Source organism: Centroberyx affinis, unplaced genomic scaffold (genome assembly GCF_046629955.1).
Source record: "Centroberyx affinis isolate AG114_WGS23_722 - 3 ecotype Tasmania unplaced genomic scaffold, CSIRO-AGI_Caff_v1 ptg000277l_1, whole genome shotgun sequence".
Lineage (NCBI taxonomy): Eukaryota > Metazoa > Chordata > Actinopteri > Beryciformes > Berycidae > Centroberyx > Centroberyx affinis.
The window spans coordinates 126,332-142,780 of NW_027278956.1; the positions used below are offsets into that span (position 1 = coordinate 126,332).

The 16,449-nt window shown below is 44.8% G+C and overlaps 1 protein-coding gene across 1 annotated transcript in view; it reads right to left on the reverse strand.

Moving 5' to 3' along the window:
• The window catches only part of pawr (PRKC, apoptosis, WT1, regulator), a 53,542-nt gene extending 45,257 nt beyond the window's left edge, over positions 1–8,285 (reverse strand). Inside the window, exons 1-2 of the mRNA XM_071512408.1 lie at positions 8,209–8,285; positions 7,156–7,914 (exon numbers count right to left, since the gene is read on the reverse strand). Of these exons, the coding sequence (XP_071368509.1) occupies positions 7,156–7,779 (624 nt within the window). The 5' untranslated portion in view covers positions 7,780–7,914; positions 8,209–8,285. The remainder of the gene's footprint in view (positions 1–7,155; positions 7,915–8,208) is intronic.
• Between the last annotated feature and the right edge of the window lie 8,164 nt (positions 8,286–16,449).

Sequence of the window (16,449 nt, forward strand, 5' to 3'; positions counted from 1 at the left end):
TACACAGGTAGCGCATGAGAAATGGGCTCGATTGATAGCGGCGATGCTTATCAGGAGAAACAGTCTGAGTGGGAACTATGGTGACATAACACAGAGGCGGTGTGTGAAACCTGTTACCTGTTAACTCAAATGTGACACTTGAGACACTACAGGTCAACATTTCCTATAAATCCTACATTCTAAGTCTGATCGATACAAGCCTTGCTGCTACACCACCGGTTCAACTTTCATGAAACTTGGGAGGGATGAGGCATCTTGTTGCTGATTGGCCCGTGGGTTGCTTGCATCATTTGTGACGTGTTTCGCTCGTTTCTATTTTGGTTTCACCCAAATGAAGTGTGAATGAAGTGTCATGCTGCAGGCATCCTAAAATGAATCAGGGCTTTGATTCCTGAGATGTTATTTATCCACCCCAAGAACAAACTATTACCTGAAATTCATGAGATGATATTTCAGAAAGTTTTCAAATTGTGGATTTCTCAATATGGAACCAAACTTTCAGAGCAGAGAGGAAAGCATCCAGTAGGGACACTCAATATGGATACCGGAAGACAGAATGAAAGAGAGTGGGAAAAAGGAAGAGTGGGGTCTCTTATGTTATTCTGCTTGAGTGAATATAAACAGACAGGCTCCCAAATGCCTCATCACGCAGAGTGGCCTGATTAGGGCTGACTCACAGATTCCCCGAGTCATCACCAAAAACACACAGGAATGTCCAGCAAACAAGTGACATGTTACACACACACAAAAACACACACACAACTCTGCGGCTAGATCAGCAGGGGAAGAGCAAGCAGATCAGCAGACAGGCTCTAATCCACTACTTGCTTAATCTCAGAGCCCCCTGCCGTGTGTGTGTGTATGTGTGTGTGTGTGTGTGTGTGTGTACTGTCCTACTAGTAAGAAGCCCGGCGGGTAAGTACAGCAAGTTCCCACAAGATTCACAAAAGGAGGCGGAGGGTGGGGGGGGGGGATCTTATTTTCCAAAACGGAGGCATGAAAACGATTACCCCTTGTCTCTGTATGCCACCACAACACATTAGGATTAAATGCCTGACAGTAAATTTTGACAAGCTGCACGTCCGTTACCATAACACACAGCAGCTCATGTTAATGTTCTCCATGTGTTTGAGGAGGACAGATAAGGAATATATGTCAAGGAACTGAGAAGGTGTAAAATTATTGAAGGAAGACGTTCAAGTTCCAGAGAAACAGGAATGGCACGAATCCAGGGTCAGACGAGGACTAGGCTATTCACTTTGACATTGTCTTGCGCCTGCAGAGAAAACAGTCAAAGTGCATTTGGTTAAATATTTACATGGGTTATGTTGCACAGTGGGTCCAACCAATCTATTTAAGTAGGCCTTACAACCTCTGATGGATGCACATTCCATCGGATCAATCACTTCTGCTCTATTTAGGGGCTTATTTGAGCACTTCAAGAGGACATGAACCAACGCTGACACAACAATAGCATATTGATAGCGCCCAGTGCGTCGTAGGTGGATGCGGTAAACTCAGGCGTTAATGATTAGCCACAGAGACAGCCGTCGTGTCACTCCGGCAGTAGCGGAGACGTGAGTAATGTCTCGCGCAAACATGAAGTTTGCTCTGGAAGGAAACTACCTTTACCCAGGCCTCGTCTTCAGACCAGTTTTAGCAGCTGTATGTAGAGTTATGGGATAAAGCCTGTTTTGCTATTGAGATTTGAGAGGCCGTGACTGGAGGAGAGAGCAAGCCAGGCCGGAAGGGAATAGGCTTGTTCTCTCTTAAACACGAGGCGTGCGCTTGTCCCTGGCGATGCTCGGGGCAGCGCAGATTTTGCATGACTGTGCATTCTTGTGCGAGCGGTGCAGGGGGACATTCTTGTCCAGTAATAATCTACAGTCTGCACCGCAGAGTTCCTTAATAGCCATAACTAAGGAGCAGTGACCTAGATAAAGGACTATGAGCATTGTGCGCACAAAGTCCAAACAATAGCAGAACTCCAACTCAGAATATCAAACCAAAAGATTTTGACTTGGATACCAATCCTAAGTTTAATATCTAAAAAGTTAATACTACTACAAACCACACAAACAAGAAGAAGCAGCCACACTTTGATGTCACATGGGTTTCTTTGTCTGCTCTCTAAGCTAAATTGTTCTATATTTTGCTCCTGGCAACAGTTTTGTCAACCAGTTTAGTTAGACTGGGATCCAGTTCAAGACTGTTGACAGTTGCCATGTTTTCTTTTGCAGTCCGCTGTCAAGAGCCAGACTGCAGCTCTTTCTATTCCAATCCTCCTTCTTCTTCCTTTAACTATTCCAAAATTCAAATGGAATTTCACCTTGGAAAACACATTTAGTGAAAGGACTGAACTTTTATCAAATGAAATATTGAATTCAAGCTTTTGCAGCGGTATTTAAGTAGCATCGAAATTTTGTTTATCGTGACAACGCTAGAATAGACTGATTAATGCTTTTCAAAGCTGGTAAAATGGATGCAGGATGTACTGACACTTTGGAAATACTATCATAAACAACTGGATATGTTTGTGTCGGTACAGCATCTTTAACTTAATATATGGAAGTATGAGAGAAGGTGATGGGGTTGAGCAGGTTGCTGTATGACTTGTGTCTGGCCTTTTCAGAGTAACAGTACAACACTGTATGTCTGCTGTATTTCCCTATCAGTCTCCTCCGACGCTGATCCGGTGATCTGATCTCATCCGACAGCATAATGGACGGTCATCCACTGCGGCTCACCTAGTCAGGGGCCACTTTAATGAGAGTTGACGTTTACGTAACATTCCTGCAAACTGAACAAAACCACGTGCCACGGCCCATTACGAGGGTGCTTGGTGTTTTACGAGGTGCTGAGAGACCCCTGGGTGCCCCGGTGGAAAGGGGCCTACCTGCTAACTACTGTACAGTATATTACAGAGGCAAGACTAACAGCACTTCCACATTCTTTCCTCTCTTTCCCCCTCTGGAATTCCCCCAACTTTCACAGAACAGCTCTATTGGGACTTTTCTATTAGTCACCCCTTGAAACGTTTCCAGTGACAGTGGCCCTCGTAAACAATCTGGGGCTCGTTCCAATAAGTCAACCAAACAGAATGTTCTTGGGAACTCTGCTGGCGCTTCGGAGCTTGGGGAAGTTTCAGTTTGAGAAACACTCATTTCAATTAAAGAGTTTAACATTCCTGTTGTTCAACCAACAAGTAAAGAGGAAGAAAAAAAAAACACCCTGCCTAAATAACTGCTTGCTTACCTAAGTCCATGATAAAATCCCTGTGGTATTTGCTGTGATGATGTGACCTTGTTTGGAGAAGGTTTTAAGAGCAAGTGAAACACCCTCCGCCCAATGCAGATTTACATTCTTGTGTTCCTTTGAACAGATGTGAATCAGGAAAATAAACCTGTGCTGGACAAACTACTGTTAGCCTTACAATGATGTTGTTATCCACCACTTGTCACCTATTTGAAGCAATGTACTGCAACAGAGAAACATCACATACAGCTTTTGGGGACATAAACAGCGATTAAAATGGGAAAAGTGGTATCCGCTTAACACCAATGAGGGAGAATATGAACCTCAACCCTAACATGAGCTGAAGAGGCGATGGAGCAAAAATGGTTGCTACATCCAGAAAGCACTGTGAAGGCAGGAAAAGGCAGTGACGGCCTCCCACAATTCCAAGCTCATTTCCCACAAATATGCTGCTAGTCTTTCTTAGAGAGGGATTGTTTTGAGAGCAGATGGCGACAAAATCATACACATTAGCGTAAGGCTCCTTTATCAAAACTGTGTCAAACGGTGCGTTCTCCGGGGCTGCGACCGGAGGCCAAACTGGATCTCATGTTGTTCAAATGCAAATGCTCTCAGCGTGGCCCGTCTCCAAACACATGCATCTTCACCCTTCACTGACGCTATGCAACAACACCGCAGAATAACATGATCCAGAAGAGAGTCGGGCGCAAACAAGGCAAGGGCATTTCAGTTTAAGGCATTTGCTGATTAATGTTGCAGTCAGAGTGTGAGCCGTGTTTTTACTGAGAGCAGATAAAACAGTTGACAACAAACCCAGCGATGCATAGAGCCTCGCTCCATGTGACTCCAAGTTCATATGGGCTGAAATAAGGCAACATGGGCTGTCAAATTATGCTTCAGCTGGCATTTTAGCTCTAATTTGGCAAATATACCAATCAGATTGGATTTATCAACAAATGGACCATCAAATGTCAGAGGAATGCCAGATTATCAGCCTTCCGTTTATTAGTATTTTGCTGATCTTTGCTGAATTTCATGTTGAAATAAGTGCCAAGAAACTATTATTTTGTCTGAAATTGAAGGGGAAAAGCTGACAGGGCCAACCAGCAGATACGTGTGTCGCACACACTTCAGTTATGAGTCTGCACAAACGCAAAGCAGATGAACAACGCCTTGGATTCAGTAAGAAACCTGTTAAACAAGGATCCCTCTTGGCTGCCACACGGCCCTATCACCAGTCTGCTAATTGCCGGAGCGCTTGGCACAGATCTGCATCGCACGCTAAACGCTGAACTTTTCAGAGACGCTGCCGACAAATAGCTGCGAGGGGCCGGCGGGCTCCAGACACGCCAGCAGCAGCGGTGGCCTTTTATCAGGCAGATCCAGTCGGCCGACATGAAACAAAGTTCACGCTCCCTGGCCGAGTGTCCGACCGGCGGCTCATAACTCACCGAGGCCGTGAAGAGCCGCGCAGCGCCGAACAATGAGCGGCAATCAATCAGGCGCGGCGGGAAGCGCGCCGACATCGCAACCAGACACATTCTGCAACCTAAACCTCACAAACCTTTACTTCTCCACACACACACTCTTGTCTTCGGTTGCGTAAGCGTGTCGCGGGCAGGTCAAAGGTCAGCAACAGCCGCAAACACAGCCTGGTCTGAGGCACCTTCCCGGAATGCGGGAGGCGGTGCCGATCGACGCTGTGCAGAAAGTGTTTGCTCCAGTAAAGCATGAAGCTATTATCGGGCCATTATAGCCCCAACAGTCAGAAGATTGGGTTCCCTATTCGTGCTGAAATCCCCCCCCCCCCCCACCCCACCCCACCCCACCCCTCAACAGCTATTATGCTCTGCAGAACAAGCGGGGAGATAATCCCGGGCGTCCCTATTCACACCTGTCCACTCATATTCACAGCACAAAAGGAGCTTGTGTGAGGGGAGTTTTTCACTCGCATAGTGTGGGATTGTTTATATGCAATAGGAGGGGGAAAGAGACACTTTGTGCAAATGAATGTGTATCTGTCAGCCCGCCGATTTTTGCATTTTATGTTTCGCTTCCAAGCCCTGCAGGATCATGGGCCATGAGAGATAGAGATTCTACTATTAAATTGGGATAAGAAAGCTTGAGTTTTTGCACCTCTACTTCCAATTTCTGTGTAATCAACTTTTTTCAGTTACCACCCTTTCCACTGTGACACTACGAGTAGCTAACTGGGAAATGTGGATAAAACAGGGATAAAACATATATGTTTTAAATGGTAATGTGTAAGGTGAGGCCATAACAATATAGTATCTCAGGCTTGCATACATCATCATTTTATAGATCCAATGTAATGTCAGACACGGAGATAAAGAATCAGCATTTCATTGATCTAAAGAGAAAAACATAAAATTCTCTTTCTTAGCTTCAAAGTTTGGTTATAGAAAAAAAAGGAGGAATATGGGTGCAGACATGTTTAAAGAAAAAAATTAACTCTCACATCATTACACTCAAATGCAAATGAGCCTTTGGAAAAGCGGAGTGACTCATGTATGGGACCATACTGTACATATGCTCCTCCAATACAGTTAGGCTAATGTCCATAACACTGAAAACTAAACTCCCTCCTATCTAATGAGGCTATTTGCATAATTGTGTAATGACTGTCAAGCTGAGCTGTCAAAGGAAGCCTTTGAAGATCGCATCAGCTGGTAACAGTATGACCTCACTGACCCCTGACATGACACCTAAGGGTGCCACAGCGCCACAGATCATCGGTTAATTGAAATGTCTGAGTCAGTAGATGTGATGTACAGAAATGTGTCTTTGTAGCGGACAGAAAGGCAGCTGACTCAGGGCCATTTATACAAACTGAGCTTCGGCCGCAGCATTCCAGATGGGATCACAGAGTTCCAGCTGACGGATCAAACCGGTAGTGAGCTCTCTCTCTCTCTCTCTCTCTCTCTCTCTCTTTCTGTCTGTGTCACACTCGCTCTCAAAAATCAGCATACCGCTTCATCATTCATCGAATCGCCTCCCACCCTCCAACAGCAGCCTGCGTTCCCCTAGTTTACGACATAATCAGCTGCCTATGGGCACGATCAAACATATCTGGCACGACCCGGCGTGCTGAAACCTAGCATTACGGCCTGGCTCAGGACCAGTTCCCTTACTGCTTTGCTCTGGCACTGTCGAGCACCTAATAACAGGATGCAGAGCGCCAACTGAGACACTGGTCAAACTCCAAGTTGTACTGGCCCGAGGAGGGTTACGGACTGGTTTCTGAATACCACACCATATAAAAAACACATTCAGTCCAACATGCATTAGTTGACTGCTTCTGCTAGTGTAATAGCAGCATGGTCTGACGTGCGGAGCGCTGGCTGGCACAGGGAGGCCCGCCACAGTATGCCTTCATATCACTGTTTCCTGCATGAGTCTGAACCATAGGCATTAGCCACGACTCTGACATGATTTACATTCAATAACAATGACCCCCCCCCCCCACACACACACACACACACACACACACACACACACACACACACACCCTCTCTCTCTCTCTCTCTCTCTCTGGCAGGACCGAAGGCTGTTTTCATTTCTCCAGCAAACAGAGTCGATTGGAGCAGACACGTTTATGGGATAAGTTGGTAGACTTTTGGAATAGTGTCTAAATTCATAGCTGTTTTGGCTAGGATGGTTTTTTTTCTTTACATGCAAGAAAGTAAGAAAGGCCTTTTCATAATAGCATCTGCCCTGCTGAAGACACTGAATCCCTACCAGCTCGTGGAACACTGTTCTATAGCTGACCTCTGACCTCCCTTTGGAGATGGGGGGCAAGAGACAAGAGAATCCCCCCCCCACTGGGATCAGTAAAGTGTCACATCATCACATTAACGAACCCGATCTGGACTGACTCACCTCATTGGATGGTATGCTGACGACACCTGTAGATCTGCGCTTTTCCCTCAGCTTCCTCTTCTCTATCTGCCCTTTCCCCTTCCTGGCGCTGGGACCGGCGCTCTTCTTCTCCTTGCCCTTACCGGGTGACGGGCTCTCCTTGTCGCTGTCAATGCAAGCCGACGGGCTGGAGTCCTGGGAGGCGCACGGAACCTTCTCCGTCTGAGGCGGGCTCTTCTTCAGGTTGCACCCCGGTGGGGTGGCTGCGGCTGCGGGTGTGGCTGCAGGTGTGGGTGTGGGTGCGGGTGCGGGTACGGGGTGGGCAGGGTGGTGCGGCGTTTCCTCCTCGGGTCTCTTCAGAGCCGAGCCGGAGGAGGACCGAGCCACCGGGTAGGGCGACACGCAGTTCGCAGCGGGGCCGCAGCCTCTCTCCGGGTTGCCGTTGTTGGTGAGCTCGGTGCCCGGAGCGGCATTCCGCGGTTCGCCCCGGCTGCCGCTGCCGTTGCTGCCGCCGGCGGTGCCAAGGGGCGCACCGGTGGCCGCGGCAATGTCCCCAAGCATTTTCGCTCTCATTTTCTCCCGTTTGGCCTTCCACTCCTCCAAAAAGTCCGTCGTTGCGTTTGACTTAAATCCGCCCGTGGCCATGATCCCTTTTTTGTTCTAAGTTCCTCCAAGCACGCCAAGTTGGGGAGAATTAACTCAACGCACTTGTTGAAGTTGATACTGAACTTTCCGCTCCGTCCTAACGACACCACATTCCTCAAGTGATTAATCCCGGGGCTATTGACAGGTAGGAGGAAAACGAAGTCAGCCTCACGACAAAGTAAACTTTACACTATCTTTACTGGCTTATTATCAAACCTCAGAGTTATTCTTACACTTCGCGACTATTACATAACGTCAATAAACTGTAACAGGTTCCCAACTTTTGCTGCGAGGTTATGCGTCAAAGTTGCAATGCTCCGGAGTTTACTTTTCTCCGTTTTTTTCTGAGTTTTTTGGAAAATGTGTTTTCAAAGTGTTTCCAAAGTTGACGACGGTGGAGCAGAAGTATAAATGGCGGTAGAAACTCACCTGCGGAGCTGCTGTACGTGATAAAGTGCTCTCCTCGGTCTCTCAGGTGTGACCGCGGTCCGTTCAGATGAATGGCGCTTGTCTGGAGCGCGAGCCGCTGCGCTCTGCCCACTGGCGCACCGGGCTGCTCCGACAACACACGAACTGTCCCGAGTGAAGCCGAAGTGAACAAAGCCCTCAACCCCAATACACAATCACTATAATATTCCTATAATATTCCCATAGGAGTGTTTCTGATGGGGTTTTTTTTAATCTCCTGTAATATTCCAATTGGGACTATTATATTCTTGTGAAGTTCCTATATAGTAATATAGGGACTATATATAATTGTCCCTATATATAATAGTTCCAGAACTTATAGTGTGCCTGTGGTAGTCAGTACTTATTTTATAGTGACCTTATCATACTTTATAGTACATTTTACCTCTTATGGTATCATGATATTCCTATAATATTCCTATAGGGACTTTGAGGCTTTTTTGTTTATCTCATATTGTATCAATATAATTTTCAAGTTTCTGAAGAAATTCATTGTGACTTTACTGTACTCTGTGGTATTTTTTTAATCTCATAATATAGGGACGTATTGTGTTTGTACTAGTCAATAGTGAGTTTATAGTGACTTTATTGTACTTTATGGTATTTTTTTCCATCTCCTATGGTATCACTATGCTATTCCTATAATACTCCTGTAGGGAATCAGAGTGTACCTATAGTACTCAATAGTGAGTTGATAGTGGCATTAATATACTTAATGCTATTTTTTAATCTTTTATGGTATCACTATAATATTCCTATAAAATGTGTATAGGGGCTTACAATAATGGTGTGACATTTGTATCCTTAGTTCTTTATTATAAGGGAAGGCCGGTGGAAATGCACCTAAATGCTTATGAATAAGTGTTATGATAATGTTGTGAGTGAGACTGGATTAAACTCTTCCCACCCCCAAAATGACTGTTGTACCACAATTAGTGGTACAGTTGTAGTTTAAGAGTTGGGCACCTTGATAGCAGCATTTCAGTGGTAATTTCATATCAGTGGCCACTGATATGTATTTTAAAAGAGGCAGGTCGAGGCTTCTCTGTACACCTCAACAGACCGTGAGGTTGACTTACTACACCACAATGTTTGTGATTTATTTTTGTGGTTCATACTCTTCAACAGGCCTTTTGATATGTATATTGTTGAAGCTCAGCATTCCTTCAGAAGAACAGTTTGTTGATGATTGAGCTCTCCCACGCAGATCCCACAGACTGACTCCCTTAGGTGCTGGGTGAGTCACCCAACCAGGGCTGATCAGAGGGAATCCTCCTCGTTCGTCTCCGGCACAGCAGCAATGCTGATGCACGACATGCCCGTGTATACGCGCTTGATTGCTGCAGGAGGGCGGGCTGAAAACAATAGAGAGAGGAGTCAGGAGTGTATTGCTTATCAGGTTTGTCATGGTGCAAATGTTAAGAACACTGAATGTAGAAATCCCCTGCACACCTGGAAAACTGCTTATTCATTCATTCAGTTATACATGACACATTTCAGTCCAGGACCTTCAACATGAATTATGATGTGACAGGAACTTGGTGTAGGTATTTTTTTTTCTGCAATGTTTATTCAAAAGCCAGCCATACGGTAAGCCTCAGTTTTCACACCCCACATCACCTTATTGGAGTTTTTTGTTGAAGTTGTCATATCTCCCTGCAGTTGCTTAATTTGCCTCTCCTGCCTACAATCCCTGCTGAAAGGAAATATAATTCATCCAACAAACTACATCTCATTGCTGTGTGTTGATGCAAAACTCCATTGTAATAACTCTGCTTGGCAATGCAATGAGATTCAGTCCCTGTGCATATTCCCAATACCTAACTGTATGGGTTTCCCCTCAACCCAGTGATTTAAACCTGCTATAGGTGCTTACTGTCAGAAATCTCATTTCATGCTAGGATAATAGCACTATAACACTGTGCTGTAGGGTGCTGCTGTGGATAGAGCCTTGTGGTGGGAGATTTGTGTGTGTAGCCTGCTCCCAAGGGTGCACACACTTTCAAGCCGCTTTATCATCAATATATAAGACGGGTTTTTTTCCCACAACATGTCACTAATATGTCTAAAATGACACAGTTTACATCAGGAGTTCAGGACAGTGTAAAAAATGTTGATGGACTAAGTCAAGCCCCCAATGTTATTTGTGATAAAGGGTAAAAATGTGTCACAGGAGATCATGTTGGTGAGTGGGAGGCCAGATCCAGGCTTTCGCCCATTATCTAATGATAATGAGAAAGCCGAGGTGGAGCGAGGGAGTGAGGCGCCTCTCCTAAAAATAAACCCTGATCTATGGACTCAGGTCACACTGCTGCATATTTAGCATATTTCTGTCTGCTCTTGAGGAGGGAGAAAAAAAACGAGGGGGCACAAGGGTTGTCGCTGAGTGTTTCCTTCCATGCCAACGCAAACTCTCCTCCGCTTTCAACTAAATCCCATCTAGCATTCCACTAATGTATTTCCAAAGGGAGATATGGGAGTATAAGCGCACTCCCTCTGCTTTTGTGAGTGTTTCATAAAGTTAGTTCACAGTATCCCACACCCTCTCTGAAAGCTTTACAGTGTGTGTTTTTTTTTAATAAACGGCAATATCAGTTCTTTGTAACACACTTGCGGTGAAGAAGAAAAACACAGTGCTTGCCAAAGTGTGTAAAATCATCACTGCCAGTAGCCCGCAATTTATATTAAACATAACAGTGTGTGATGGCTGCTCTTGCGTTCGCAGGGTTTCGTTTATTTGACAGTAATGTTGCAGTCAAAAAGCTATTAGGTGGCTGATTTTTGGGCTAGGAGTGAGCTCATGCGGCTGTTTATCCAAGTGTAAAGAAGTATTCAGATGTTTAGTTAGTGGACACACAGACATGCAGTATGTAGTTTACTAGTATGAGGTTAGACTGGGATGTGTAGCAGAGCCCAGAGATTGGGAAACCGTCTTCTTTGGCCCTGAATTAGTCAATAAGAAGACGCGGTTGTGAGAAAATAATATGATTTCACAACTCCCAGTGTACTATATAAAAGTTTTGAACTTCTGTGATTTGAAGCCAACAGTGAGGCTTTCTGGCCCATGGGTGGATGCACAGGAAACGCCGAATTCCCTCCCCTCCTTTCTGTTGAACTTTCATTTATCCAGGGAGGGTTGGCGGAGCAGCATAATCTAATCTAATCTAATTTTTTTCCAGCAACTGCCTGCTTCACATTCACGCAGTTCTACGCGTTCCCACCTGATTTTTAATACCCGGACGATCCTGTATGATTTGAGCCGGTGACCTTCCTGACACGAGCCGGCCGCTTAAGTTAAGTTAGTGGAGCGCTGGAGTAAACTGCGTGGTCGACAGGCGGGAAGGAAGCTGAAAGAGAGGGACAACAGAGCGCAGGGTGACACACTTCCTCGAATAATACAGAGAGAGAGAGAGAGAGAGAAAGAGAGTGAGAGGGAGTGAGGTCATGAGAGAGTGAAAATGAAATGAAACATGACTTTTTCACCTTGTTAGATAATTTTCCATGTCGAAATATACACCCGTTTAACAGTAAATGCCCCAAAATGTTCCATTTTTTTGTATCAAAACCCCTTTTACTTCCTGGAAAACAGTTTATCTTAATGATGAACCAGGAGACGAACATACAAATTCCAACCAATAAAACATCACCGATTTTTAAACAACCCTCCGCCCTCCCCATCAAATAAAACTGCCTTTCTCTCCCTAACTGATATCCCATTGGTTTACACTCTTGAATGAGCCCTGCCTGCGTTATGTCCCATCCCGATATCCACTTTCAGCAGGTAAGAAGTCAAATTATATAAACAAGATGCTCTAAAATGCCATGTCATTATGACTTTAAGCTGCACTATGTTGAGTCTAGTACTGACTAGCACTGAGGATGCAAGAGGCATTCTCCAAAGTAAGAACACTGACCTTTTAGTCATAAAAAGTTGTGGTTTTTATTATATGGCTTGTCGAGTCATACATTTTAAAAATGAAATATTAGTCATTAAGTCAATATAGCTGATGTAGCCAGGTCTATTTTCTGAACTATTTCCGGTGAGCAAAACATTGTTCATCCACTGCACAGTGAGTTTTAGCTGCACACAGTCTCCTACCACCCATCACCTTCACTTCCTGGGGAAACAGGGAAACTAGTCCCTGATAGTTCATAACAGCATGTTATTATTATATATATATATATATTTTTTTTTTACCAATCTCCTATACAAAACTGCAAGACTTGGCCACATAACATTTAAGATGACTTACCATTTAGCTTTAGAGTTTCTAAAAGTTTTCTCACTTTTGATGTAATGCTAGTGTCCCACTATCACTCAACATAGTGCTAAAGTGTTAACATGGAGCACCGGAGCCAATGATCTACTGGGGACACATGGATGATTTTGGTGTCTATATTCTCACCACTTAAGTTGATTTCCAAAACCTGGTGTATTCCATTGAGCAGCGTTCCCTGTAACAAGTAGGGTAACAAATTACTATTTGAATTTCAGAGATAACATTACAGTTACCATTCAAAAATACTTTAGTTAGCACCTTCCTCTAATTAGCACCATCCTCTAAATATTACATTGAAGGTGAATCTTCCAAAAACCACATAAGCATCCTCCAATTTGTTTTTCATAATTAGCCATCATCCTCTCAGTTTAGATAAGGAATTGTAAAGAAGTTGACTTTCAACATAAGTAATCACATTACTTTTTTGATGAGTAACAAGGATGGAGTAATGTATTACTTCTTTGAGTGATGAGGCCGACCCCCTGCCCCCCTGTTCCCCTGGTGACCAGGGCTCCACTCTGCGCCGTGGATCCCGCCCCTCTGTCCGGCTGATTGCTTTGTCCGTTATCCCTGCTGCACCCTCCAACGGCTCCCGGTGCCGTCCCAGTGCCATCTGCAGGGTGCCATCTGTTGATGATGATGGCGTGATGGTGGGTGACTGGGTGGGTCAGCTTGCCAACCTCCTCCCCATGCTCTGTGTCGCTGACTCAGCTGCACACGCTGCAAGAAATGTCTCATTTCATTCAGTATTGAGTGTTCAAATCTAATTTTTCTTAAAACAAGTGAAAGAAATCTGATCATTTCGACTTAATGCCAACTTGGTTAAAAAGTTTTGTTGAATCAAGTGACATTATCTTGATACTAGAGGGGTGATTTGCTTTATTCCAAGATATTGTCCCTTTGTACAAAACAAAATTCTCAAAACAGGTGAAACTGCATTGGAAATAAGTTCAATTATCTCTTCCTAATAGCACATTTTTTCACTTTAGTTGAGAAAAACAAGATTTCAAGACTCAAGCCAAGACTAAATGACTCGTCAAGATGGATATTCTTGCAGCGCAGCCCTCCGCGTGCAGATCGGCTCAGTGGATAAACTGCGCTGCCTCTAAGTCATCGTATAATTACCATAAATATTATGAAGATGTGCCAGGGAGTGAGTGATGTCGGGGGGGGGGGGGGGGCAGACTCGCTCCGGGAAAGTCAACGCTGTCACATTGAAGCATACTCAAGTGAAGTGTGTGAGGTTTGTATCCTGTATCGGCCTCTTCCACACTCCAGGCTCGAGCTACAATTACACGCAGGATATTTAACCGATTACATGGATGATCTGATCTGATGTGGTGCAGGTTAATATGCACCAAAGCATGTAATGAGAATAAATGAAAGAAAGTAGTTTACACTGCTACTGGCTGATAATATTCTAACTGAATGGGTTAACTGCACTCTGAGGGAGATAATAGTGATGAGAGTTAAATCTACAGTTAGAACAGTCACATTCTCTAAGAGATAATTCCTAGTGAATTCAACTACAATGTCATTAAATCATTCCTTATTTTGCTGGAGACCCCCTGGGACCCCCTCAAGGCCCCCTAGCAGTCCCTGGACCCCACTTTGACAACCACTGTCCTATAGAATGGATTATTAAAGGTTTATATACCACCACTTAGCCTACTTGAAGTAACTAAAGTAAAATCTGATTTACAGTCATGATCTCTCTTTCTGACATTGTCAATCCCACTTCAGTCTGTCTACACTTTTTTTCAGGGGGGCGTGTGTCAGGTGTGACATCATCACAACAGTGACCTATCCAAAATCATTCACTCATAATCTTCATACCTTATGAAGTTGTGATCATGAGAAAATCTTGAGATACTTGAATCGTGATCTTGAGGGGGGAAAAAAACCCAACGTAGGTTTCTTGAGATAATGAGATAATAAAGTCATGTTCTCGAGATAAAGGGGTTACAAAAAAAGAGCATTCATGGCCACTCTGGGCTTCCGTAGTTTGCGGTTAATGAGGCATTTGGGCTGATATTCTGCTCATTAAAGGAGCATCGGCCTCCGTGTAAACCCTGCTGGTGACACCTCAGTGAAAAGAGAGTGAGAGGACAGGAGGGTGTGGCAGCTCCCACTGAGGCCCGTCAACAGCTTCTTTAACTGCATGCATCTACAGCAAGTGTGTCAAGCTCCTGCTGCTTTGAGTCTGTGAGCGTTTGTCTTCCCTTCAGTTCATCGGGACGCCTTGATCTGCCGTTGGAGTGGCACTCGCTTTAATATGGAGAGAGAGTGGAAAGCCTGCTGCTGTTTGTCGTCGGAGCAGGGGGGGCTTTGCGCAGCCAGTGTGTCCAATTCCGCTGTGTGTGTGTGTGTGTGTTGGGGGGGGAGCGGGTTGTAATTGTAATTGGGGAGGTTTGTTTGGGCTGTGAGCTCTTTCTGCTGCAATGCACGGTACAGAAGAGAAGGAGATTAGGCTATGGTGTGGAAAAAATGAGTAGAGAGGAGAGGAGAGGATCAGTGTGTGTGTGTGTGTGTGTGTGTGTGTGTGTGTGTGTGTGTGTGTGTGTGTGTGTGTGAGACAGGAGTTGCCGAGATCTAATTCCTTTCTGTACGGATGATTTCCAACCTAGAAAAGCACAGCACATCGTCCCGTGGTGGAACCGCCTGTCAGGAATCAAAGAGACTAGCGAGCAATCATGAGCTGTTTTTTTTTTTTTGGTATTTTTTTTTTCCAAGGCTTCTGAATCTAAGCTCCCGCTGAGACTTATTGGTGGGAACAGTTCACATTTCTATGTGTCTCAGCGAGCGGCTAACAAGTTCTGTCCCAACCGGAGACTTAAAACGGAATGGGGAAAGAAGTTTGGGGATCATTTTAATTGCTGATTAAGTATTTACAACACTGAGTGGGACTCATTTACAGCTGCTTTTATGACATCAGACAAGTTTTTAAGTTTTGTCCAAAGACTTTTCAGCTCATCTATTTCAGAATGAAGCATCTAGAGGAGGTAAAGGGGGTAAACATCCATCATTTCGGGAATAAATGTGCAGGTTGGACACCATCAGAATGCAGAGTAGAGTAATGACAGAAACTAATAGCCTGACATCTCCCCCCCCCCTTTGCTTCTGAAAACCACCCTGCAATAATTAAAACCATTTGTTCCTCTAATTATCCGGGGGTCATCTTTTAAGGCCGGGAAGCCGTCCAGAACGCTCTTTTCTCTCCTGTTATCTCGGGTCGAGGTCCTGGTGAGGACAATCTGCTTCAGCTGGAGGAGGCATGGAGACACAAACCAGATCCAAACCAGACCCGGGCCTCTCAAAGCCTTTTCCACTTTTCCACGGGGCGACGGAAAAGTGGAAAAGCACGACTCTTCTGCACGACTCTGAGCAAGTACAGCACATACCATCGCTTATCATTATCTGAAGACTGAATGGAACACCCCCCCATGCCAAGAGCTATTACATGCAAAAAAAAACAAGTCCATCAAAGCGAACGCCGCTTACCACATTATCACTGTCAGATTCATTAGAGTTAAGCAGACAGGCTATTTTTAGGCAGAAGAAGTAGGAAGCTCGGTTAAAGGCTGTTTCTTATTCAAGGAGTGGGAAGTGGCAGCGAAACGTACACGGCTATTCTGTCGTTTTATGGCTGTGTGTAAATGTTATTGTCTAGCACTGGGTTCCACTGCATTTGCTGCAAATTCACAGCCGTCTGGGATTGTAATAAAGACTCAAGTGAAGTGAAGCAGCGCAGACAGAAGGCTGTGAAGACGTCGGTAGTGGTTTTAAGCCCAGGGAGGGAAGGCAGTACTTTGTTACTGATGTAAAGCTGCAAACAAAGTGTTGGAGAAGCAGATTTGAGATCTGTCACTTCAAATCCTAGAAATGTAACGACTTTTTTATTATCCAGGTGAACAATGTAACG